At 34.5% G+C, this 27,230-nt stretch overlaps 2 protein-coding genes and 1 pseudogene across 6 annotated transcripts; all 3 read right to left on the bottom strand.

Annotated features, from left to right (window-relative positions):
• Positions 1 to 2,881: 2,881 nt before the first annotated feature.
• Positions 2,882 to 9,339, bottom strand: LOC106420940 (annotated as a pseudogene).
• A 1,094-nt stretch (positions 9,340 to 10,433) lies between these two features.
• On the bottom strand, positions 10,434 to 20,204 carry LOC106420878 (homeobox-leucine zipper protein MERISTEM L1). 5 transcript variants are annotated; one of them, XM_048763002.1, is made up of 11 exons: positions 19,931 to 20,204; positions 18,211 to 18,592; positions 18,002 to 18,119; positions 17,014 to 17,673; positions 16,834 to 16,935; positions 16,550 to 16,750; positions 16,294 to 16,468; positions 15,912 to 16,183; positions 15,743 to 15,838; positions 14,960 to 15,387; positions 10,434 to 10,483 (listed from the first exon to the last, which is right to left on the bottom strand). In XM_048763002.1, exons 2-10 carry the CDS (start codon positions 18,444 to 18,446, stop codon positions 14,977 to 14,979), a joined length of 2,271 nt encoding a protein of 756 aa, XP_048618959.1. In that variant the 5' UTR covers positions 18,447 to 18,592; positions 19,931 to 20,204; the 3' UTR covers positions 10,434 to 10,483; positions 14,960 to 14,976. The 5 variants fall into 5 exon arrangements, with proteins under 5 accessions (XP_048618959.1, XP_048618956.1, XP_048618960.1 ...); XM_048762999.1 differs by lacking the exon at positions 10,434 to 10,483 and adding an exon at positions 14,469 to 14,865; XM_048763003.1 differs by lacking the exon at positions 10,434 to 10,483 and adding an exon at positions 14,469 to 14,865 and having other exon boundaries at positions 18,211 to 18,523.
• LOC106420998 (beta-glucosidase 47-like) lies at positions 11,175 to 14,044 on the bottom strand. Its single transcript, XM_013861842.3, has 12 exons — positions 13,801 to 14,044; positions 13,649 to 13,715; positions 13,442 to 13,500; positions 13,307 to 13,382; positions 13,158 to 13,229; positions 13,004 to 13,091; positions 12,444 to 12,696; positions 12,253 to 12,368; positions 11,914 to 12,169; positions 11,729 to 11,831; positions 11,560 to 11,653; positions 11,175 to 11,494 (listed from the first exon to the last, which is right to left on the bottom strand). The coding sequence occupies exons 1-12, from the start codon at positions 13,975 to 13,977 to the stop codon at positions 11,296 to 11,298; spliced, it is 1,560 nt and encodes a 519-aa protein (XP_013717296.2). The 5' UTR covers positions 13,978 to 14,044; the 3' UTR covers positions 11,175 to 11,295.
• Positions 20,205 to 27,230: the final 7,026 nt, after the last annotated feature.

Raw genomic sequence — 27,230 nt, 5'->3', positions numbered from 1 at the left:
CTACTTACTTGATGTTGTCGAGAGCTCTTGAGTTCAGGTTAGCCTTTGACAAGATGAAGGCAGAGGACAAGCTTTACAACGACTACTTCATGGAGTTTGATGGTGGAGCACAACGGGTTGGACCTCCTGCTATGGTTGACTGGCATGCGATTGAGCGGTTGGTAAGGTTTCTGATTATCTTCTACAACTCCACATTGGTAGTGTCTGCAAGCACTTCTCTGAGCTCCTACAAGTGCTATGGCGAGATCGTTACAATCCAGAAGAATCTGATGGGGTTGAGTAATTCTGTTGACTCGGAATTGAAGATGAAGGCTGATGACATGCTCCTGAAGTTTGATAAGTATTGGGCTGGTATGAAAAACATCAACAAGATGTTGATTGTAGCAACGGTTTTTGATCCTAGGAAGAAAATGCAGTTTGCAAAAATGTGTTTTGAGAAACTCTATGGGAAAGATAGTGCAGAAGCTAAGGAGATGTTTCAGTCACTGATTGATGTATTGCGGTTCATGTTTAAGGAGTACAGTGCTCGGTATGCCAGAGGTGAAGCAGTTCAAGCGTCTCAAACCACTCCAGCTGCATCTTTTGGTAGCCAAGAAGCTTTATTCGATAGAGTCAATTTGATCAATAACGAGATGGGGTATGAAAGGATGGATTTCATGTATGAGGAGTTGGTTGGAGAAATTGAAGATCGAGAATCTAAGGATGAGTTGGATACTTATCTAAGGGAGAGTGTAGTCAATCCGAGAATCATTGTAGGAGTTGAGTACGATGTTTTGTCTTGGTGGAAGTTCAATGCTCTGAAGTTCCCTGTTCTTGCAGAAATTGCAAGAGATGTACTTGCAATGCAAGTCTCTTCAGTTGCTTCGGAGAGTGCTTTTAGCACGTCTGGTCGTATCATTGATTCATACAGGAGCTGTCTTACTCATTACATGGTTGAAGTGTTGATGTGCTCTGAGCAATGGCTTAAGGCAGACATTCGTTGTGGTGATGCAAGGCTGGTGACAATGGAACAAATTCTCAGTGACTTTGAGTATGAAGACAAGCTTAAGAAAGGTACTTTTCTTCTCTAATCTTATATGTTAAATTTTTTTAGCTGTTTGCTAATTATATTAATTTATGTCAGAGTATGATAATCTGAACTTGCAAGAAGACTAAGGAAGTGTGTGGTCTGGTCCCTGTGTTTGGTTCTTTGGTTTCAAGGTAAACTCAACTTATAGTTTCTGCTATGAACTTTGAAGTTGATCATTGCTTATTTAATTTGCTAACGTAAGTTTGTTTTCTTCGTTCAAGGATAATTTCGGAGTGTGGTGAAGTTTTTTCTGCTGAAGTTTGGTCGATGGTGAAGTTTTTTCTGATGAAGTTTGGATGGTGAAGGCTTTTGTTTTTTTTATGTTCGGTCTGAGACAGTAGTTCTCTTTGTTTCTCTGTTTGTTTTGTGTCATGAACACATTTTCTCTAAATGTTGTTGTTATTAGTTTATGTTATCGGAAACAGAATGTTGTATTTTTTTCAACTAGTAATATCATTTTCGGCTTTATATTAGCATGTTTGCTCTCTTCTTCCATTCTAACTCATGTTAAACATTTTACAAGTTATTATAGTTACTTATGTAGTCATATAAGTTTGGATATTTGGATCAAAAACAAGGAAGTTTGGTTACTTTGGATCTTTTTATCCGGATCCGATCCGGTTACAATAGACATCCGATATTTTTCGGACTTTTTTTTCATATCCATACCCACCCGGAACCGAGTGGATCCGACTCGAACCCGACCCGAGTTTTTAGAATATCCGAATGGGACAATTTTTCAAAATCTGAAAAATCCGATACCCGGAAGATCCGACCCGAACCCGAAAGGGTATCTGAATGCCCAGGGCTACGTAGAATCCTGAGATAAATCGGAAGAAATGTACGGGACGAAAACGTTTTTATCAAGTTCCAGCGTTATTTGAAACCTTGTATTTAACAATTTTCTCCTTCCAAAAACACGCATCTTATCTGAATATGTTGAGATCATCCAGTAGCTGCGTCAAATGGCTTTTTAGATCCGGGTCCAACTAGAATCCAAAAGAATCTGAACAGAACTCAGGCCCGAAATATAGAAAATCCGAACAGAACTTACATCCTCATCTCAACAAACCCCAATATCCAGAACCAAACCCTAAGAGGTATCCGAAGCTCATGCCTATTATCTCCCATATATTAAAGGAGAACCATTGTCATCTAATGTGTTCATATTACACTTGCCACATGGCAGTTTCAGAGCGATTTGAGAACGCGTACGCTGACGTGTCAGTGTACAGAGAGTTTCTCATCCAAACTCTACATAAATGGGTTCACACTATAAATTATTTTACGTTTTTTTTTCAATATAAAACTCACAGGCAAGTTCTTTGAACAAAAATATATTTTAATATTAACTATGGTATCTTTATATATTTATCAACCACATTTATATATTTCTTACATAAACATACAAGTAAGAGTGGACACGAATCGGATATCCGGGTTTTTGGTGGTATTCCTGATCCAATCAGTTTCGTCGGAATAATCGATTCGATTCGATTTGTAGCCATCCGGATATACGGTGTCCCGGAAAAAATAGATTTTTAACCGGTTTCGATCCATAAAATAAATAAAGAAATTTAAAATAATATAAAATAATAAAATTTAATTACAAAATTGAAAAACTTATTTACTTTTTTGAATACTAATACCTAATTTAATAATTTTAGTATATAAAACTATTGTAAAAATTATATAGAATATATTATTTATATAACTTATGTATATATAAGCATATAACGGATCAGGTCGAATATCCATTTTTAAAAATATTAGTATTTGTGATTTGCTTCGGTTTCTTACGGATATTGCATATTGGTATTTGCTTTTCTTTGTAGAGTTACAGATATCCAGATTTTTTGTTCGAATCAAAAAGATAACAAATCAAATCAAAATTTACGGATATTTTGCACAACGCAACATACATGCGCACATTGACGTGAACACATATATAACTAAATATTCACTACAAGTGGGGATTCTAATTCTCTTGGAAGCTGAAATATTCTATTTGTTATGTTTCTATTTACCCTAGACCAAATTGTAATGAAATTATTTGTCTTAATAATTTTCTTTTATTTTTCTTCAATTATTATCTACATTTTATTTTTCATGCATTTAGAGATTATAATATGAAACCATTGGTTTGACATGAAGACTGTCTAAAATTCATATAACATGAAACCAAACAAATAATAATTACTTCTTAATTATCATTGAAAAATCTAAAAACCTCAACAATTTTAACTGAATAAACAGAATAAATATTGATCTAGAATGATAGTTATATTTTAATAGATTAAAAATATAAAAAAACAATCTAAAACCGAACCAATATCTAGATTAAACAGACCTAATGTCTTCTTATCTTAAAAAGTAAAAAAAAAAAAAATTTCATTATGCGCAAAGCGCGGGTTATTACCTAGTAAACAATTAAAATGTCTTCTTTATTAAAACTTGTTTTCGCAAAACAACTTTATATTAGACTACTTTCGTGCTTTGTTGAAGAATCAAACAAGAAAGGCAACAATGTGTGTATTACTTTTATTTCATGCATCAAGAGTACTTTTGTTATAAGCATTGAAATTGTTTTTTTTTTTGGTAAAAATGTAAAGATATTATTACCAGTTTTAAAATTTTTGACAGAATTACAATGGTTAACAAGAAACAGAAAAATAAAAAGAAAATCCTAAACAGAAACATAAACTCGAACTAGGCTAATAAGGGGCAGACACTACAAACCAGAGCCACTAATCAGAGGCTCGACTCAGTCAGCACCAAACGCTTGCCGCAAAAGAAAGAGCCACAGTTATAGCGAGAGACAGAACCCGGTAATTTTGACCTCCCCGATGATCCGTTCTTGATGATTTGGCTCAGACAAGAACAGCTCACGATGGACCTCAGAAGCATCCACCCACACGATCAGACAGCAACGGCAGAGGCCAAGCACACCCGCTTCGACCAGACCGAGCATTTATTCAGCGCAAAAGCAACCGAGCGCAACACACGAACACACAAACACGGGTAAAGAGACCTCCGAAGCCCCAAATGGAGACAGAAAAGACCTCACCACAACCAAAACACAGACACACAAACACGGGTCCGAGAGAACAGCTGCTCAACTCCAGAATAGCTCCAATACCTGAAAGAAGAGTTAATGAACTAACACTGCTGCGGAGACCAGGAGCATCCAACAGCACTGGGATGTGCTAGACCACCGCAAAGAGTCACCGTGGGAACAAAATGGCGACCGGAGATCACCCGATACAACCATAACCATAACCACGCCTTACGCCGCATCTGAGAACCAGACAACAGTTTCTTCAAAAAAAATTCTAAGCTGAGCCGGTGACTAACGGAACAACCACCTCTAAAAACAGGAGCAGCCATCAGTTGAAGCGAAGCCGGATACAACTTCAATCTTCAAAGGAGGAGCTGGATAAGAGCCGGCAGAGAGATACATCGAGGGAGAGGGAAGTCGCAAGAGCTGCTGCTCAGTGGCCATAGACGACCACGTCAACCATAGCTCCGCCACGATCCACACGCTTACGCCAGAAGCACCACCACGCGGTGGTTAAACCGCTGACTGGACGCGTCTCCGAGGAGAGAGGGAACCTCCAGAGCACTCCTAACTTCAGAGAAGAGGGCTGACTCGCCAAGACGCCAAGGAAGCCACAAAACCTAAACCTGGAAAGCTTCCCTACCCAAGACCATAGTGAGAATAGAACTACCTCTCACTAGATCGGTGGACAAGGACCGAACACCCACCACCACGCGCCGTTGTCGCAGCCGGAGAGAGCTAAAATGGAAAACCAGATCTCACCGGACGAAACCCTAAAAATTCGACTCCACTCGCCTAGGACCACCACCGCCTCACTGTATCTCCAGAACGGATGACTCCATGCACGGATCTAGTCCACCCCGGAGCTAAACTAGAGAATCCCACGACGGAGCTCGTTCCACAGATCCAAGCATCTTGACGGCAAGCAGAACAGAGGAGAAATGGAGCAAATCAAAAAGAGAAGAGGAAGAGGAAGGTAACGCCGGCGACCACGCGCGCCACCGGAGCAGAGACCGACGTTTGAGTTAAGAGACTTTTAGAGAGAGAGATTAGGGAGAGAGAGAGAGAGAGAGAGAGAGAGAGAGAGAGAGAGAGAGCCTATCTTTCTTCAGTATTCTCTTACATTGAAATTGTTGTTTATTGGAGTTGTTTTCATAAAACGGCTTTGTTTACATTATATTTGTCTGCTTTGTTGAAGAACCAAACAAGAAAGACAACAACATGGGCCTTCTTTTTTTGTTTCATGCATCTTCATTATCTTTGGATTGAGCTATGTGATTGAAAATGAAGTTCTTGTACCAAGAAGCTGATAATCTCGGGGTTCTCTCTAGAGTATCGAAATCAACGTGGTACATACCGAACCTTACGGTATAACCGGATATCCACTCGAAGTTGTCAAGTAAAGACCAAGTGAAGTATCCTCTTACATCTGCTCCCTTCCTGTTATCACATAGGGTTGTCAACTGGGCGGCCCAACACCCAAATGGATGGGTCTAGTTGGGCATATATTTTTCTGGACCCAAAACACTCACACCCATATTTAGCCCACAGTCAATAACACTCAAACCCAACTTCACCCATCACCTAGCTGTACAGCCCAAACCCACCCAATTATAAGTAAATCTGTTTAAACTCAATTTAAGTCCAATTTTAATGTCATTGAAAAATTATGAATACAAATATGATGTAAAATAAATTTAATAGACTTCAATTTTTGGTAACTGTGTTTTATATAAAAAAAAATGTAAAAAAAATTATAACTCTGTGTTTTATATAAGAAAAAATTATAACTCTTTGTTTTATGTAAAAAAAAATTATAACTATGTTTTATATAAGGGAAATACCCTAAGATATCACTAAAAAAGTTTCTGTCACAAATATATATTCTAAAAAATGACCAAAATGTTTCATTAAAGAGGTAAATATACACTTATACTCCTAGGGTTAACTAATCCAAACCTTAGAATTTAGAGTTAAGAGGTGGGGATTTGGGATTGAGATTTAAAATTTTATAAAATAAAAATAAATATTAAAAATTTGAAAATAAAAATTTTAAAAATAGTTTCAAAAAGTATTTTCGAATTACAAAAAGAAAATTTGATAAAAAAATAAATATTAAAAAAAATTATAAAAAAGTTTGAATGTGAAAACATATAATCTAAAACTATATAAAATTAATTTTTTTAATTTTTAATTTTTTTAAATTTTTTTATATATCTAGGTTATTAAGGTCCTTTTACTTATTAACTGAAATATTTTGGCCATTTTCCTCCTTGTGATCTATTTTTATGATCAAAACTTGAAAATTGTCTATTTATGAGAATTGTCCTTTATATAATGGAGAAATCTGGTTCAGGCCGGAGAAATCAAGTCACAAAATCGCAGATGAATCGTATAATTGATTTTTCAATTTTCCCCCAATATTAAAAAACATATTTTTTTTAATGTAATGGGTTAACTCATTATGCAATTGGATTGGCCCAACTTGCCTATGGGCAAATTTGGTGTTCAGCCTAATTGGACCATGAAATACATAAACTTACCCATTACCTGCCCAACACAGGATTGGACCACACCCATGGGTACCCAACCAATTGACAGCCCTATTATCACACCATTAGCTTTTCAGGTTTTAGAATCAAGACATACGTGAGGTGAATCATTATTACCTCATGGCTCTTTTGAGTGCATCTAAGTAGTTACTCATAAACTTCACACTCCGGTAATCGTTTAACAATACTCCTGTATTGTTCTCACCAAAACCTGCAAAAGTGATGAGATTCAAGATTACAAAATTCCACCCAAGACTGCACAAACTAGGGCACATGCTTTACATGGCCGGTAATATTTTGGAAGCTATAAATATTTTATTATAATATTAGTAAAACATTATAATTTGAGGCCAACCAATCTATGTATATTCTTTTAAAAAAAATTGGAGACTAAGACGAACGTTTCATCTGGACACATGATCAGCATGCTTACCATTTTCTGTAACGTACAATGGAATGTTTCTGTACCGTTCTGTTGCATACATCAACATCTCTTCCATTCCTTGAGGGTACACTTTAAACCAGTTTACTCCGGTCTGCATCATTGCCACTAAAAACTCAAAGTTGTGTCCAGAAATAGGTTTTATTTTGAATTGTTTGGCCTACATACCGGTTCTCCTAACGGTAAACCGTCTTTAAGAGCATTTGAATAGACAAAACCTTCAGCTCTGGAGCCTCCTTGGCCCGGTTTACATGCTGTATGCAGACAGTCTTTAGCGTATCTGCTTGTGTACTGATTAATCCCAATGAAGTCCAATCCATTCTTGGAGCTTTTAAAACCATCCTTTGTGAATTTAGGAAGATATTCTCCAAGAATATCTTTCATTTCTCTTGGATATCTTCCAAACACAACCGGGTCCAAGAACCTACATTTCCACACTCTTTCGGTTCTAAAATTCCGGTTAGGTTTGGGTGGGAATTGGAATCTTTAAACTGAACCGGCTTACCAAGTCAAGTAGAAAGCTTGAGCTCTCTCAGCAGCTAATCTATCTGCTAAAGAATCACTAACCGGTTCAAACCAGATCGTGTTCATAACAATACCAATCTTTCCCCTTTGTTCTTCCTATAAAAATGAAACCAATTCGAGTTAAAAAACCGTTTTTGATATTACAGACAAAGTATAACATCAAAAGTTGGATAGAATCTTAGGTTGAAACTTGGAAGTTGTTTTTGGCTCGGGTTCTCATTATGCAAGTGGTGATAAGTGTATTGGTCTTCTCTATTAATTGAGATCTCTTTTAACTTATGTGTGACATTGTCCTTAATACTTGAAAATTCCGATACGGTAATGATCTTGATTCACCTGAAATTTCGTCCGGTATAAATTGACTGCGGCTAGATGTGAACGGATAATGTTGTGAGCAGCGACAAGTGGCTCTATGTCGGAACCACCACGTGTACAGTTTGCGAAAGTCTTGGAACAACGTGATGGCGGGTAAGTCCCTTTCCGGTAACCCAAAATCACTTGAACGTTTGGTTCGTTTAAGGTAGTCCAGAACTTAACTCTGTTCCCAAAGTGTCGGAAGCAAATCTCTGCGTAATGTTCGAAATCTTCCCTGAAAGAACATTAATTACGTTTTAATGTATCAGTTAACGTATCTACGCCAACGTGTGACATGCATGTGTATATGCTAACTAACCGGACTTGGGGGTCAAGCCAACTTCCATATCTAAGCTCGAGTTCTTGAGGAATGTCATATAATGTGTCAAAGTGATAAATGGCTCCATCCCTGAGAATGATTTGGAGCTAAGTTTGGTGTTTTTTTATTATTATTTTTGTTTTTATTTTTTTTTAAGTTTGATATTTTTCTTTGGTCGTGAGACATTTTTATCAGTTACTACCTTTTTCTAAAATAGCATTGATCATTCTGTTGTGATGATCAATACCTTCCATGTTCACATCTCCAAACCTTCCATCTGCAAACACAAAAAGGATTCTGAGTTCGATGAAGAGAGTCATAAATCAAGAAAACAAGAATCTCACTTGGAAGAATCCGAGCCCATGATAAAGAAAATCGATAGCTATTGACTCCAAGGTCTTTCATCAGATCTAAGTCTTCCTGTTGAAATAAAATGCCACAGCTTTGTTTTGTAGACGGTTACTTAGATATTTGTATAAATGTGTAGATTTACAATTAACTTACCGGATATAGATGGTAATGATCAACAGCGACTTTTCCATGGGATCCATCTGCGATTTTCCCTATGCAAATCGACATATCAAGTAACTTGAGCAACAAGAATGGCAACAAAACCCTACAATTTTGAAACATTTTTTTTCATTTTTAGCTTAGATCACTATTCACAAATGGTTCTTACGATTTTACCGGGATACTTGTGAAGACGTCCCAATTGCTTAGGGTTTTGCCGTCGGCTAAGTAAGCTCCTTCATACTGAACATACCATGGGAGCACATGTTAAAAGTGAAGATTGTTTTACTGCGGATTGAAGTAAAAGAAAGAAGATTTACAGACCTGGTAAGCAGAAGAGGCAGTGCCAAAGAGGAAGTCTTTTGGGAAACTAAAATTTTCTTGGGCGTTAATCTCTCTCAATGAGAGATGATCATCATACCACCATCTTGTTGATGCTGATGACGAGACCAAGGTTATGATGGTCAAGCAGAGGAACCACAGTGGGCACAGAGAAATGTACATTGATACTTTTGTCTATTCAGAAACTAAAGATAACTTTTGTTTGTTCAATAGTAAGGATTACTACCTCCTCTTTTCATAATAAGCGTCATGCTAACTTTTTATTTCTTGATTTGTCAAAAAAAAAAAAACTTTTATTTCTTGTTACACAAAAAGTGTCACTTTACAATTCCAATACAAATTATATTTACTTTCAGCCGAAAATTAATTATAATGTGCATTGGTTTTATAAATAATTTTATTTATCTCAAATACTATTGGTCAGAAAAATGTAATTCATAACAACTTACATATATTTCCGATACTTTTTTAGTCTGTGTAAAAAGTGTCAAAGTGACACGTATTCAGAAACGGAAAGAGTATTATATAAAGAGGATAATGAATGGCTTTGTGCACTTTTAGGTTGATATTGATGTTTCACCGTCACCAATGCAGCTACAGCTGATCCGAAGATAGAAAAACTGTGACGGATGAAAAGTGGCAATAGTATGCAAGATTTGATGGGCCAACCTAACGATTTTTTGTTTCTTGGGAATGATTTAATCTATTAAAGTTTATGCCATGCATGAAAATGACTCAAGATTTCCAGGACCGACAACGATATTTTTAAATTTATTAGTTGTAACAAAGCACGCATCTCACAAATGATTGGTTGGTACAGCATTTTAGCCATTGTCGACTTCAATAAAAAGACATTTGATACATCATTTTAGCCATTGTTGTCTTTAATAAAAAGACGAACCAAATTGTTTATCTTTTGTGAAAATATTAATAAACTAAAAATAAATAAACAAAACGAATAAACAAAGCTTCATCGACAATACTATAATATCAGTACTACAAGTGTGGCTTAATAATAACAAGGAGTAGCAACATACACTCTGAAAGTAGAGGCAATGCGCAAAACGCTAAATCGCTTGAAACACAACAAAGCGATACCTTTTTATTTTTTGGTTTCCAGCAGAAGTCAATACCCGAACCTCTTAATAGCCTTTTCTTTCTCAAGCCTCTTTCTTGGCCAGCCCGCAAACAAACGCGCAATGAGATCAAACGCAAAAGGGTGCGTTCTTGACTCCCTTTTGGAATATTTCACGAAAACAAGAAACAAATATTACCATGAAAAAAACTCCTAAATCTTCCTCCTCTTTCACTTCTACAGAAACACAAACCAACCATATGTTAATAGATCAAGAAGATGTTAGTATGATGATCATATCTCATTGATCATCATACCAACATCCAGAAGCTGCATCAAATGGTTTTTTAGATCCGCACCCAAAGACCCGAAAATATCTGAATATAGTTGGGATCATCTAGTGCCTCAAATGGCTTTTTAGATCTGGCCTGAAAATCTGGAAAAAAAATCCAAAATCCGAAAAATTAAAAATCCGACCAAAACCCGAGAGGATCCAACCCAAACTCGATCTGAAGTTTTAAAAAACCTTTCTCTCATTCCAATAAACTTTAATATCGGCAAACTCAAGCTGAACACAAACAAATATTTTTCTGAATAAATGTTAAATTGTATTCATGAAAAAAAAACATTTTTACATTAAGTGCTACTTTGGAGTTTATAATGTGCAATAAAGCATACACTAAAGAATTCTTCTAATCTTATCTATCCTCTGGATCCAAACCAGATTCTCAAGCCTTCATCACAAATGAATATTTGAACCAAATGAATGTCTTCTTTATTAGAACTTATCATTCCATAAAACAGCTTTATTTTAGATAACTTTCTAGCTTTGCTGATGATTCAAACAGAAAGACAACTATATGTGTCTTCCCTTTGTTACAGGCATCATCACATTCATGTATCATGAATGGTTTTGTTAGAACTTATACGCATTGAAAATGTCTTGTTTATTGGAACTGTTTTCACAGCTCTGTTTTACATTATTATTATATTTTGCTTTGTTAAATATTTAAACAAGAAATACAACAACATGGGACTTGCTTCTTGTTTCATGCATCATCATCATCTCTCCGTTGACCTACATTCTTGAAAATGAAGTTCTTGTACCAAGAAGCTGATAATCTCGGGGTTCTCTCTAGAGTATCGAAATCAACGTGGTACATACCGAACCTTATGGTATAACCAGATATCCACTCGAAGTTGTCAAGTAAAGACCAGGTGAAGTATCCTCTTACATCTGCTCCTTTCCTGTTTTCATCACGAGCGTTAGGGTGTTGGAACCAATACATATTTTTGAGATGAAGCATTATTACCTCATTGCTCTTTTGAGTGCGTCTAAGTAGTTACTCATAAATTTCACTCTCCGGTAATCGTTTAACAACACTCCTGTATTGTTCTCTCCAAAACCTGCATAAGTGAGAGATATAAGATTTCTTTCAAAACCGCACAAACTTAAACATACAATCTATGTCACATGCTTACCATTTTCTGTAACGTACAATGGAATGTTTCTGTATCGCTCTGTTGCATACATCAACATCTCTTCCATTCCTTGAGGATAAACATTAAACCAGTTTACTCTTGTCTGCATCATTACCACTAAAAACCTCAAAATGTTTCTGAAAATAGGTTTTATTTTGAATGGGTTGGGCACTTGGTCTACATACCCGTTCTCCTAAAGGTAAACCGTTTTTAAGAGCATTTGAATAGACAAAACCTTCAGCTCTGGAGCCTCCTTGGCCCGGTTCACATGCGGTATGCAGACAATCTTTCGCGTATCTGCTTGTGTACTGATTAATCCCAATGAAGTCTAATCCATTCTTGGAGCTTTTAAGATCATCCTTTGTGAATTCAGGAAGATCTTCTCCAAGAATATCTTTCATTTCTCTTGGATATCTTCCAAACACAACCGGGTCCAAGAACCTACATTTTCACACTCTTTCGGTTCTAAAAGTCCGGTTATGTTTGGGGTGAGAAGTACAATATTTTAAACCGAACCGGCTTACCAAGTCAAGTAGAAAGCTTGAGCTCTCTCAGCAGCTAAGCTATCTGCTACGGAATCACTAACCGGTTCAAACCAGATCGTGTTCATAACAATACCAATCTTTCCCCTTTGGTCTTCCTATATGAAACCAAACAACTCTGAGTTAACAAAACCGTTTTTGAAACTTCCGGTACGGTTATGATCTTGATTCACCTGAAATTTCGTCCGGTATAAATTGACCGCGGCTAGATGTGACCGGATGATGTTGTGAGCAGCGACAAGTGGCTCTATGTCGGAACCGCCACGTGTGCAGTTTGCGAAAGTCTTGGAACAACGTGAAGGCGGGTAAGTCCCTTTCCGGTAACCCAAAATTACTTGAACGTTTGGTTCGTTGAACGTAGACCAGAACTTAACTCTGTTCCCGAAGTGTCGGAAGCAAATTGCTGCATAGTGTTCGAAATCTTCCCTGCAAAATAATTTAATTAGTCGTCCTTAAATAATCTTCCCTGCGCCAACGCCTGACATGCGTATATTAGAATGTCCCACATCAGGAATTTTTAGAGATTTGTAACAATACATAAATATGTGATAATTCTCAATTTTTAAGATACTCGTAGGTCTGAATTAATATCATTACTGATATGATATGAGAGTTAGATTTCAAAGTTTTTTATGACTACTTGTAGATTGGACAGTATAAGTATGTGACAATCTTAGACTCTTGAGTTAAATTTGGGTGTGAATTAAACTCAATTACTAATAAATATGTTTACCGGATTTGGGGGCTGAGCCAACTTTTGTATCTAAGCTCGAGTTCTTGAGGAATGTCATAATGTGTCAAAGTGACAAATGGCTCCATCCCTGAGAATGGAATCGAGCTAAGTTTGGTCTTGAGACATTATCTCGAGAAAATCTATCAGTTATTACCTCTTTTGAGTATAGCATTGATCATTCTGTTGTAATGATCAATACCTTCCATGTTCACATCTCCTAACCTTCCTTCAGCAAACACAAAAAGGGTTCTGAAAAGAAAAGAATTCGAAGAGAGACAGATATCAAGAAAACAAGAACTTCACTTGGAAGAATCCGAGCCCATGATAAAGAAAATCGATAGCTATTAACTCCAAGGTCTTGCATCAGATCCAAATCTTCCTGTTGAAATAACAAGTCACAACTCTGTCTTTCTAGTCACTTGCTTAGATATTTGTTACCGGATATCGATGGTAATGATCAACAGCGACTTTGCCATGGGTTCCATCTGCGATTTTCCCTATGCAAATGACATATCAAGTAATGAAGATAAACATGTTTCTTCTGGTGACTTGAGCAACAAGGATGACAAGAAAACCCTTAAGTTTGTTTTCTTTTTCCTTTAAAAGCTTAGATCACTATTCACAAAGGGTTTCCTGAGATGTTACCAGGGATGCTTGTGAAGACGTCCCAATTGCTTAGGGTTTTGCCGTCGGTTAAGTAAGCTCCTTCATACTGATCATACCATAGGAGCACATGTAAAAGTGAAATTTTGTTTTACTGAGAGTTGAAGTAAAAGAAGAAGAAAAGATGTGGAAACCTGGTAAGCAGAAGAAGCAGTGCCGAAGAGGAAGTCTTTTGGGAAACTGAAATTTTCTTGGGTGTTAATCTCTCTCAGTGAGACATGATCTTCATACCATATTGTTGATGATGAGGAGGAGACCAGTGTTATGATGATGAAGCAGAGGATCCACAGTGGACACACAGAAATGTACATTGATAATTTGGCCTCCAATGATTCAGAAACTATAGATATTTTCTTCTTGTTCAATAGTAAGTGTTATATTAAGAGGAAAAGGAGTGGCTTTGTCATTCATAGGTTGATAGTGATGTTTGACCAATTCAGCTACAGCTGACGGATGAAAACTGGCAATAGTATGCAAGATTTGATAGACCAACCAAATGATTTGTTCTGTTCTTGGGAATGATTAATCTTATTAAATTCCATACTATGCATGGGTCACTTCTAAAGAAATGGACTCAAGATTTCCAGGACCGACAACGATATTTTTAAAATTATTAGTGGCAACAATGCACGTATATCACAAATGATTGGTACATCATTTTAGCCATTGTTGTCGTCAGTGAAAGGACACTTCACACTTGGTACATCATTCTAGCCATTGTTGTCTTCAATAAAATGAAGAACCAAACTATTTATATTTTGTGAATTCCATTGATTTCTTAGTTATATTTATAAACTAAAAATAAAATAAATGAGCTTCATCGAGAATAATATAATATCAGTACTACAATAGTGCCTTAGTAATAACAAGGAGTAGCAACATACACTTTGAAAGTAGCGGCAATACCCAAAACGCTAAGATGTTCATTACTGAATGATAAAATAATAACAGAGAAAACGCAAATTAAACGCTTGAAAGATAACAAACCGATTCACTTTTTTTTGGTTTCCAGCAAGTCAATACCCGAACCTCTTTACCCTTTCTTTCTCAAGCCTCTTTTTGGCCCGCCCGCAATCAAACGCGCAATGAGATTAAACGCAAAAAGGTGCGTTCTTGACTCCCTTTTGGAAAATCTTTTAAGAACAAGAAACAAATATTACCATGAAAAAAAACTCCTAAACCTTCCTCCTCTTCCACTTCTACAGGAACATAAACCAAACCATATGTTAATCTCGTGTAATACATGAAGAAGATGTGATTATTTGAATAAAACACAAATAGAAAAATGTTTACCTTAGAGAAAACTTCGATCATGCCCCATCGCATGCCAAGGCAGCTTTGATTCGCTCAACAGTGCATTTAATCAGACTGTTGACTGTAGCCACTGAGCCTAGAGAGAGCTTAGCGGTTGGAACAGAGTCAACCAGAATCTGAAACGCTACGGTGAGTAGCGAACCGCAGTTACTTGCGGTGGAAGTAACCACTTCGAGATTATTTCCATCTCCTCCTCCTTCAGCTCCGGCACTAGCATTCACTCTTGAAGAGCCATCAGGTAATATAGCGAACCCGGATGGCAATAAAGCGACATAATCTGGATCCCCGCCGCTCAGGACAACGTTCATAGCCATTATATCGACAGGTGCGTATATCACATACGATCCTGATGCATCCGTACAGCTTTCTTGTAAGATCAACATGTTGCTCTGTCCTGAGTTCGCGCTCTGTTACGATATCAAGAAGAATGTTTAAAAACTTGAAAGCATGAAACATGACCGTTTTTAGCAAGGTTTAAAGAAATTTTAGAATTTTAAATTATTTCAAAAAAAATATATTAGAATTTTAAATTTTAAAGAAAATATTAGAATTTTTAAATAAATTCTTAAATTATGATTTAAAACTTTAATTTTAGTTATGAATCTAGATTTATGATAGAAAATATATTAATGAAGTTACTAATTTTGAAAACTATATCATTAACTCTTTAAATATACTCTTAATATTTTCTTAAGAGGATTTATAAATGATTTGAGGCGGCACTGCCAATAGTAAAAAAGAGTTTGCAGAACAAAATCTTACATTAACTCGGAACAAGGAGACAGAGTTCCCAGGGTCCCGACCATTTGCGATATGAGCCATTTCTTGAACCAAGCCTCCGTTAGAAAGTATGTCCCACTGCGAAATAAAAAAACTAAATTCAAGAACGTTCGATCAAGAAAGTAAAACAAAAAAAGGTTTGATTCTTTACCTCGCTTCTTGAGTTTTCGTCTCTCAGAAAATCAAACACACGTTTAGGTGCCACTGGGATCCAGAACGAAGTGGCGGCGCTCAAGACGATACCCGGAGGCCTTCCTGGATCATCCATGCTCTTCCTGGTCATGACCCGAACGTCGTCGGATCCTGCGGTGGCTAATGTAGTCCAGGCATGTGCATTTGACGCGCCTACTCCGCTACAGAAGCTCATCACCATCCTCTCCGCTAGCTTCAACATGCTCTTTCTTCCCTCAGGACTCGTTATCACTATTCATAATTACAAAAAAGTGACGGGACCCAATTAGTATTTAAACATTTTTCAATTAAATCTGATAGTTTATGAATATATCAAATAGGCCCTCAAAGTAAAAACGTACCGGAAAGATCACCGGCTGGAATGTTGCTAGCCATCGAACTAGCGAGCCGCTCGCATTGGCGGTCAAGTGTAGCCACCCAACGTTTTGCACCAAAAGCTAAACCGGTATTAACCAACGGTTTATACATGGTGTGAACCGATCTGTCATCCACCTCCGTATGCTCTACCCATGTCACCTTCAACGCATGCCAATAACAATATAAGTACTCTTATGTATAAACTCTCTACCTCATACACTTAAACTCTTTAGATTATACCTTTGAATAGCCATTCTGCAATTCTTGAATCAGACAACCAGAGGGTCTTCTCCTGTTTCTAGTGATGGGACTTGGTCTTAGGCTGTCCAAAGAGACATCAACAACCGCCCAAGTATTGTCGCTGTGCTTCTTACAATACCTTACAAAGTAGTTCTCTCGTGTCGGGACAAGTGGTGACGGGACTTGGAACTCAGCTGTCATCTTCAGAAAACAAATACAAAATGATTCAGAATAATAGCTTGTGAAACAAGTAATCAAATTAATAGTTTTTTTAAGCCTCTTACCACTTGTAATGCCCCATTGTAGTTCCCTGCAACGCCAGTAGATAGAACTTCTAGCGTCAATGCTCTGGATACAATCCCGCAGAACACACTAGACCATTGATTCTATACAAAGAAAGAAGACCATAAGTGTCGATCTTTGTTTAGCTAGGTTTGAGAAAGATAAGGAAACAGATTTGTTACCACATCCATTAGAATCTCAACGAGATTGATATGATTCATGATGACGACAGTGGACTCTCTAGAAGCTTCTGATCTTAAACCCAAAGGTTTTGGTCCTATTCCCCTAGGGAACGTTCGAAAATACTCTTCCTCATTGAGAATCTCAACCGCACTATCGCTTGAAACCCACAAGGGATCACCTGTTTGAGCCATTCTCACAAGCTCCTCCATGGCAGCAACAGCTAACTCAACAATCATTGGCTTATCAGCATCATTATGGATCGAGACCGACCTCATAATGTCGCTTGTTCCATACATGTCCCCTAGGAAACCTGTCTGGCTATTGTTAGTGTTTCCAAAGTTGCCAACTTCAAGATCAAGCGAGCGAGACGGTATGTGGTGTGAAGATGTGAGCTGAGGGAAAGACGAGGAGGAGTGAGTCAGCAATGGCTTCCCTACGTATTTGGCAGCTATGGCAGAGATTCTATCGATTTCTTCGCGTAGACGAGCGTTTTCAATCCTCAAATGCTGCTCGTCGAATGACATTTCTCCTATGGCAGCAGGACCACCACAGTTTGGGCATGTTGCGTTGTTTAGAGCATCCTTGTACCTATTGTTCTCTGCTCTGAGCTTGTCATTGTCTGACTTCAGAATCGAGTTCTCATGCCTCTCATGTTGTGCCTATAAAGATCACAAGTTTATCTTCTTTTAGATCATGGACATGTTAATAACTAACAAGTTTCCTTGATATTGGACCTAAACTATGCAATTAAGTAACTACATGTGTTTTAAAGATGGTTACATATAGTTATGCAAACTGAATCAAACGTGGTAGTAATGATTACCTTATCCCCGACTTCATTTGATTAAATATGAAAAAGAAACAGCATTAATGAAGATTCAAGACCCATTCCATGCAAATTAAATGAATATAATGAGTCACTAATGAAAATTCATATGCAAATTAAATGAATATACAAAATGAGTAACAATTAGCTCTAGTATGTACCTTCATTTGGGTACGCTTGTTTTGGAACCAAAACTTGACTTGCAGAGGTTCTAAATTTAGCTCTCGGCTCAGCTCTTTTCTTTGCTTATCGTCAGGATGAGGACACTCCTTGAAGAACCTATAAGTCGAAACCAAACAAACAAACATAAACCCTAAATTCCAAAACATAAAACATAAAAAAATCTTTTAAAGTGGGAACTTTTACTTACGATTCAAGCTCTTGAATCTGGCGTTGCGTGTGACGGTGGTAACGCTTCTTTTTGTTGGGACGCTGATTAGGATCTTGAAGCTCTTCTTCTAAAGGATTCTCCATGGTGACTTCTGCGCCAGACTTGGTCTCGAAGTCGTCTTCTCGGCTCCCCGTAAGACCCAAATCGTTATCCGAGTTTTTTGGGGTCATATCGAACATATGATGATGAGACTCAAATATGTTTGGCTGATACATGATGATTTTGACGATTATTAATCCTTATATCGGTTTTGGAGTTTTTCTTTTTTTGAGATTTTGTATTCCCTTCAAATCTACAAGATGATCATCCAAATCATTTTCGTTGCTTTAAATCGACTTTCTACTCCCACGTATATATCCCACTGTCCAAAATCAAAGATAAAATGGTGTTTATATATACGAGGATCAAAGTAGAAACGGAAGATGGATCTTGGAATTATGGAAAGTAATCCTCTAGATATATGAAACTATACATACGTTTATTGTATATATATATATTTATAGTCTTTTTCACATTTCAAAACGAAAAGCAAAATATTGGTATTTTGTCTATTTTTATGGTTATTAATATCTATACGTTTAGATAAGCATATGATTTTATCTTATCAAAAAGGCTCTGAATATAAATGCACCCACTACGTGACATAAGCTCGTTGCATATAAACAAACAATTTGGGAATTTCTAGTTAAAAATTGGGACACGAAGATTCGGATGAATATTTAAGTAAAATGTTGGATAATATAAGAGAATAAAGAGAAACTGAAGTAAAAAAGTGTTATAGAAAATTAGAGCACATAGATATCCATTAATTATAATTTACATACACATGCATAAACAGAAAATCAATATATATCAGTAGTATAGAACTAATCTTGAAAGTCACAAACATCATCGGATCTACAAGTAAACGCAGAGAAAACAAAGAAAAACGAATGAAGAGACTGTCTTTGAGGAAAACCTAATTTTCAATAAGATTACATAAAAAACAAAACTTACATGTTTTTACTTACTTGTTAGAGTGATTCCAAATCGATATTGTTTGGCTGAAGCAAAGTCGACTTGTAAGGGGAAAAATATCGAAACTCTACAAACAGATCTGTTTTTTTTTTTTGAAGTGTAGGTTTGGATCGATATTATTGGATCTTTTTCTCTCTCTCTTTTTTCTATCTACTATTCTACATAAAAGGTAGCGAGATAGAGAACTCCACAGGCTACCGAAGCCAATAAAAGAAGTCTTTTTAGTACAAAAAAATCAAATTGACCTTCGTTTGTAGTAAAACCTAATTTGAAAAGGTTAAAAAGAATTGGGAAAAATAATAATTAACTAATAGTATAAGTTAAAATAATGTTGACATTAAGTCAACGTCCTTTTTACATCTACTAAGTAAAATTCGTCTAACTCAAACCCCCTTTTTACACTTCGATAACTCCCAACGAGGTTTATGGAGTGTTTTGTTACGCTTGTCTTTAAAATCGTTACAGAAAAAAACAAGTCACTAGTTTTTAATAGATAAAAGAAAATGCGGATCTTAAAGAGACTATAAAAAAAAGGAACGGATCCGGTTAGTGTGAACAGACATGCAATATAGATCCCATTCGTCAACGAAACAAAGAAATATGCACATGTATGTATATAAGCATCGGTTTATATAATATATATATATAGATAGAGAGAGAGAGACAGAGCGAGTGATCTTACCTCTGGACATGCAATGAAACCCTAGCTTGAGTACTCTTCTATAATTTTTGAGCTCTCCTTTTGTGGAGAAAAAGTGATGGACGCGGAGATATGCGAAAATCAGAAGGGCACGGGTTAATACCCTAGTCAAGACATAACCGGTGATTTTCGGAGGATTCTCTTAAGGATATAGCAAAGAAAAAACAAATGGAGAATTGGCTGAAGGAGGAACTAAGGAAAGAGGAGGAAGAAGAGAAATAGGTGAGGAGAGGATGTGGCGGAAGGAAAAGGAGTTATTGCGAAATGCATAGAGAGGGTGCATCGCATTTATGATTATCGAAAGGTCCATTAATGCTTTTAGTGAGAGAAAATTCATACCACTACTTATAGATACATTTTCTAGATATAGAGTTTCAGTTCATCAGTTTTGAAAATACTTTTAAAAAAATCACAGTTTCTCTTTGACTTCACGGGTTCTCGTAAGTAAGAAAAACAATAGAAGAATAATTAACGAAAAATTTAAAATGCTTGCCATTACATGGTTATTAACTTACTATATATATGTTCATGGTTATAGTTTATTACCTAAGTATGCTATATCAGATTAATTATTTGCATGTGTTGTGCATATTGCACATTAAGTACATATATGTCCAAGAAATTAAATATATGGACATATAAATGCTTTGTCTGGTTTACACTTTACACACCACTTCGTATAATTTATGTCAGTCAAAATTGCATCATGATTCTGATTCCCTGAATAAAATGTAAATACAATTGTTAGCATGATGTTTGAGCTTAATAAAATTTATTTGGAAACCTGCAGGGTATATTCATTATTATTAATTAGCTTCTTTGATGGTTGATTAGCAACTATATTAATTTATATAGCAAGAACCTTAGAGCATGAATAACCCTAAAGGGTTTTTATTTATTTTTTCTTTATTTTTTTGTCTGATTTAAAAAAAAAAAGATTAAAAACGAACCAATCGCGGACTACCTCGTGTCAGTGGAATCCACGAAAATAGAACCCGCGAACAGTACAAAAACCCAAACAAAGTCGCCTCTTGCAAAATAGGAGGAGCTGGTTTTTAATAAAATTGTGGGACTCACTTCTTAAGAACCTAGTTAAGAGGCAGGGTTAATGGTGGTCTTATACGACTACATTCATGGCTCTTAGTTATACTGTCATTATCAAAGTAGTTACTCATTTTATCTGAAAGTAAGTTTCTATACAATTCGAATGGTTGGTGCAAGTTTAAGAGAATAATTTAAAGCATCAGAATCCATGACATTACCGGGGTTGTCATAAAAACAACTAATGAATCCACGTTTTTATATGGATTGTAAATAAAAAGTTTAACCCTCTACATACATCCAAATCACAAATTAACCACTCTAAAATCATGTTCAGTTAGTATATAAAGTAGTTCACCAACGTCAAAAATTAAAAATATTTAGAATCAATGGACACCCTATTTTCATAAAAAGTATTTTAATACACAAACTGTATTAATCATGAAATAATATTAATAAATAATATGAATAAATGGAAAATTAAGTTAACTATTTTCATTGAAAAGTTGAAAATAGTGCAACTTATTCATAAACGCAAATAAACATAAATTATTATGTTTTAGAGTAAATATAAAATTTTAAAGACAATTATTTTACAACCATTCCATCTTTTTGGCTGATGTTAAACTGATTGTCTCAGGTTAGCTGATGAATTACTGCAACGAAAAACACACTATGCACACTATCATACAATGGTGTTTTTTTGTCAACCTATATAATTATATGTCATACCAAAATACATGATATATCAAGATTGGACCCTCTTTGAAGGAGCAAAAGAAAGGGATGAGATGGAAACTACGGAAGTTCCAAGAATATCTAAAAATGAATTAAAAAGGTCAAAGTTATATTTAATGGTAGTTTGGATTAATTCTTTTAATTATAAATTGGCCAGTACTCCATTGACTCATGTAGTTGGGGAGCAATATCCTTGTGGACCATTGTCCAAGAAACAGCTCACACATTAAGAATTACATCACATAGATATACCATTCATGCTAACATACATTGTGTATGATGTGTGAAACTAAGTGCATGTACGCATATACATAATACATATTGGGTGTGATTGTATGGTATAATTAGAGTAAATAAAGTGGGTGAAAAAAATTCAGCATATTTACTTTGATTTTACCCAATGATTTCAGCTCATTTTACTCTAAAAAGGTGAAAATGATTTCAACTCATTTTACTCTAAAAAGGTGAAAAATTGTACTTAAACTAGAGTAATTATTCCTTCAACTTTTATGAGATGAAAAAGATCTACTCCAACTTTATTACCTTTTATTTCTCCCATTTCCACTTCATTTTTTTCACCCTAATTACTCCACTACTTAACCAATCACACTCATTATATTGTCAATGGTGTCTTGATTTATCTGACGTGTTATGTGCATGGTGTTGTATTATGAAGCTAGATGAGAAATTCATTTTTAGGAATGCTCATATACACATAAGAGTATAAGACCGTGTTGAAGTATATGGATTTTCGTGGATTCAGAAAACGGAACCCTGCTACTTAATGTAAACGAACGAGACTTTAAAAACTCGTAATGCAAAAACATACCGAACAAGTTTTCTCATAAAACACATAGAAAATTATTACAAATAGCAGTATTAAATAATTTGGGGTCATATGTTTCTTTCACGCACGACCTTGCCTATATGGCTATTATATACATCTATAAATGTTAATATCTACATATATAATGACTATTAAATGTTTGTAGCAACCCAAGGTCTCTTGGTTGGAAGAAGGTTGGTTGACACTTGTCTTATATAGAAATGGTTGAATTTTTGTTCACAGGTTCGAGATTGACAGCAACTCATTTGGTGGTAATCATTTTTTGGAAAATGGTGAATGTGCGTTCGTCAATCGAGTTTTTGACACTTGAAAGTGCCTAATTTATACAGTACGTGTGTGGTTTGATGTTCGAGAAAACTATCGATGAAAAAAAAATATCGATCAAATTTGTAAAACTATGTGACTAATAATATCCAAAACAATGTTGTATGCCATTAATTGTACATTTAGCAGTTGACCCCTACATGAAGGTTATATCGCACCAACTTTTTGATTAGATTGGCCATAAACCGATGTGAAAGTGAATAGATCATCTTAAAAATAAATGGGACGTCGTTAGTATTATCAATAAAACAAGTGGATGATGTGTGGAGAGGTGCATTACATGCATACTAATTTTTTTTGTCAACCACATGCATACTAATTTACATACACTTTTAGTGTGATCTAGATTAACTCATTCATTTAAAAATCGTGATTATGTCAAGATCTGTACATATTAGCTGTTTTTTTTTCTTGCAGTTGTCGTCTTCCTCGTAAATTTTCAGACATACTTGGCCATCTTTAATCATTTCTAATTTGATTTATGTAGTATGACGTAGAACATATTGCATGTACAACTCCATATTTTTTTTATAAAACGTAGAACTTTATCATAGAACTAGTTTTGCAACCCAGGACCTCGTAATCCAGTGGTACTATCTCCTTGGAAAAGGAAGGTCGGCTGTTCGATTCGTGTGGAGGAGGAGGCGTGTCCAGGACCCGTAACAAGGTACAGACAAAGGCTGATGCCGGACCTAGGTGGTGGGCCGCAAGGCCAACACCTGGCTAAACAAGAAAAAAAAAAACTAGTTTTGCACCAATATACTCTATAATAAAGTTTTTCTATTTCTAGAGAAAATATAAAAAAATTATATATTATCTCTATATTTACTAATGAAAATAACATTTCTCTATATTTTCTTAAAATAGAAAATGAAAATAAATATATTAGAAGAAATCCACCTCTGTGACAAAGTTTTTCTATTTTAAGAAAAAAATATATAAATGAATTAGATATAGTTTTAGAATCAATGAAGAAGTCTTTAGCTTATTGCGTTAATTATGCTGATTGTTTAATATTCTCTTTCCGATTCAAAATTATAATATTTTCCAATTTTCATACATATTAATAAAACATATTAAATCTTAGTATAATAAAATATATAGTTTTGTAATTTTCTATTTTCAATAATTTTGAACCAATAAGAATTCAATAAGTGTAACTATTTTTTAAAAAAATTCACAATTAATCATCAATCTCTTTAGAATATATTTTTTGAAAACATGCATCTTTATGAAACTATTTTTTTTTATAATTTATTTATTAAGTTTATTATGCACCACTCCTGTGTAATTCTGTGTATTTAGATTATTTTATAAATTTCAGAACAGTACACTAATACTCATTGCTAACGACGTAGAGGGAACAATAACTAATTGTCTTATTATTAATGATCATATATTATAGATGTATCACAATATTTATAGCTTCATATTTATGTCTGGTTAATTTATACTACGTGTTTCTTGACGTTTACTGTTTGGATAGTTAATTCATCATTCACACAATCACACCTAAGTAAATTTGTAACAAACAAAGTTGACAAAAATAAATTTGTCATAACAAATAGACCGTATTTTTGAAGGGATTCCTGAATTGCAATCCAAACGATCCGGTAAAACGACAGGTAGTTCACTGTGTTTAGAATAAACGACAAGGTGTGTAAGAGGTGCATTGAAGGAGGAGGGTAATTGAGTAAATGAATGGAGCTGAAACGCCTTGGAGTTGTGGGGACGTCATCTTCTAATAATAGCTAGTGGGAAAGAGTGACTTCTGCCTACCAACTAAGTCATTTATTGCCTTCAAATTTTTTTTGTTGTTCAATGTGTCATTTTAAACGCCAAAATCAAAAGTCCAAATTAGAATTTTCATTATATTTATTTATTTATTTACATTTAACTTTAACTTTTAGGTCCAGTGAATGATTTTTCAGTAATATGGAAACAAAGTTTCAGACCATGAATCATGTCTTAGTTTTTGAATCTTAGGACGTTTCGAAAGTATGCATCATTTTGTTATTGTTAATTAAAAAAAAAAACTGACTACACTTCAGAAACGATATAAAAGGATCATTATACCAAAATAAGAAACTAAACATTAGAATCCTAATTACTACTTTCTTATAACTTCTGAAAGCTATATAACTTTTTTGTTTAAAGCAATTTTAATTTTGGTTAGTACTATTAAGAAGAAACCAATAGTCAAATATTTGGAGATAAATGCTACCTGTAATATTACTTGCAAGAGATTATTGATTGTCTGATTAACCTGAATAAGAATACTTACTTTACAACTAGTTTAATGTAGTCTTTATGTGCCTCAACTCAATATCACTGAAATAGTTGTTTGTTATAGGTTCAAATGTATAACTAGAGATAGAGATTGAAGAGATTGATCTGCGTTTTGTCCTTACATTTTTATACATTGATATTTATTTTTCATAATTAGTGTTATATATTTTAATTGAGATTTTATTTCAAAATAAAGCCTAAATGTAAACTAATGTTTTTTTAAATACTATAATTAAAATTATTATTTATGTCTATGGCTTATGAATAATATATATTATCATTTATATATATTTAAATATATACATATCTAAAACTAAGTCATAAAATATATTTAATATAAATATAAGATAATATAAATTAAAAATTAGTTTTAGAAAATGTAATATTAACTCTATTGAAATTTAGAATCAAAGTGAAACTGTTAACCCTATTCAAAATGAATAAAAAAGATACATTTATGATTTTTTTTTTCAAAATGATAAAATTAAAACAGAAAATTAATAATATCTCAGTGTAAACTAAAATTTTATTTTAAAAAATATTATATTTAAAATTACTTTTTTTGCGCATGGCGCATGGCAACTCCTAGTACCTAATTACATTCAAAAGACCTCGACCGAATCGGATAATATTCAAACGGAGCCTAATTTAAAAAAAAATGATACCCAAAAAGAACAACTCGTACTTAAATGGATAGCCAATGCTCTTGCCTAATTTATTATTTTATTTAAATTATTATTTTATTCACAAAACATGTCTTTGAATTATGTTTTGGCTACGTAATTTTTCACCAATTGAAACTACAATATAAAAAGTTTTAGTAAAACAAACTAAACCGAACATTTAACCATATACAAAATCCAGTTATTTTACATTTTTGATTTTATAATTGGCACAAATTTATTGTTGATTAACTAATAAATAAAAATTTGCACTATTATTATTATGGTAATATAATTAATGATGTGATATATTGTTAATGCAATATAATTAACAAAATTGTTAAACTGAGTGAAATGTGGAAAGATAATTAATGTAATTATATTAATGAAATTACTAAAATGATACTATACTTTTATTTTTATATTGCTATTCATGTCTCCAAAAAAATTTTCATTTATACTGATATTTATGTTTCCAAACAGTGTTAAAATGTACTTTAGTTTTAATAATATAGATATAATTAACGAAATTGTTAAACTGAGTGAAATGTGGAAAGATAATTAATGTAATTATATTAATGAAATTACTAAAATGATACTATACTTTTATTTTTATATTGCTATTCATGTCTCCAAAAAAATTCTCATTTATACTGATATTTATGTTTCCAAACAGTATTAAAATGTATTTTAGTTTTAATAATATAGATACACTGTATTATAAAGCCTATTATGAAAAAGTTTTTTTTTAATTTTTAATAATTAGTACAAAACCTTGAAAATTTACTGAAAACTCTGAAATTTTGAACTGTTTATCATGCACTTTTCACAGAAGCAATGAACAGAGTCGCTATCATCTTCTCCAACGAATCAGGATGAACATTGTCAATTTCCGTCATCACAAATTAAACAAATTAAGTATAGGGCCGTCAAGGCTCTAGCCAACCTCAGCCTCATGTTATTGATGACGTCTTTCGGGCTACTACATATTTGAACTACGCCTCTTTGTCCAATCATGTACTTCTAAGTTCTTACATGACACAGTGTACTATGAGTTTGATACTTAAGTACTATATGATAACACGAACTAGCCATATGGGCCTTGGTAATCTAAGAATATGACGTTCGTTTCTCGGCTTTTATCAAAGAAGAGTATCGTTGTTCCTTTTCCCTCACATTTTTGAATGTGGCTGTATTAATTACTCCCTCCGTTTCATAATATAAGTAGTTTTGGCTAAAAGCACGAAGATTAAGAAAATTATTATTTTTTTAAAAAGTACTTTATAATAAATAAGTTAGATATAATTTAACCAATAATAAATAAGTCTATTTAATTTGATTGGTCACACTGTATTCAATAAATGTAAAAGTTACATAGAAA

The sequence above is a fragment of the Brassica napus genome, chromosome C7, assembly GCF_020379485.1.
Source record: "Brassica napus cultivar Da-Ae chromosome C7, Da-Ae, whole genome shotgun sequence".
NCBI lineage: Eukaryota > Viridiplantae > Streptophyta > Magnoliopsida > Brassicales > Brassicaceae > Brassica > Brassica napus.
This window is presented reverse-complemented; position numbering and strand designations above follow the sequence as displayed.

What these genes read in the sequence shown, in the direction of transcription:
- LOC106420998 (XM_013861842.3), bottom strand. Translation starts at nt 13,977, where the DNA reads ATGTACATTTCTGTGTGTCCACTGTGGATCCTCTGCTTCATCATCATA. An exon ending in CTGCTTCTTCTGCTTACCAG is followed by an intron (nt 13,716 to 13,800) that starts GTTTCCACATCT and finishes TGGTATGATCAG; the next exon opens with TATGAAGGAGCTTACTTAAC. An exon ending in CGTCTTCACAAGCATCCCTG is followed by an intron (nt 13,501 to 13,648) that starts GTAACATCTCAG and finishes TCATTTGCATAG; the next exon opens with GGAAAATCGCAGATGGAACC.
- LOC106420878 (XM_048763002.1), bottom strand. Translation starts at nt 18,446, where the DNA reads ATGTATCAGCCAAACATATTTGAGTCTCATCATCATATGTTCGATATG. An exon ending in ACAATGGGGCATTACAAGTG is followed by an intron (nt 16,751 to 16,833) that starts GTAAGAGGCTTA and finishes TGTTTTCTGAAG; the next exon opens with ATGACAGCTGAGTTCCAAGT. An exon ending in ACGAAAACTCAAGAAGCGAG is followed by an intron (nt 15,839 to 15,911) that starts GTAAAGAATCAA and finishes TTTATTTCGCAG; the next exon opens with TGGGACATACTTTCTAACGG.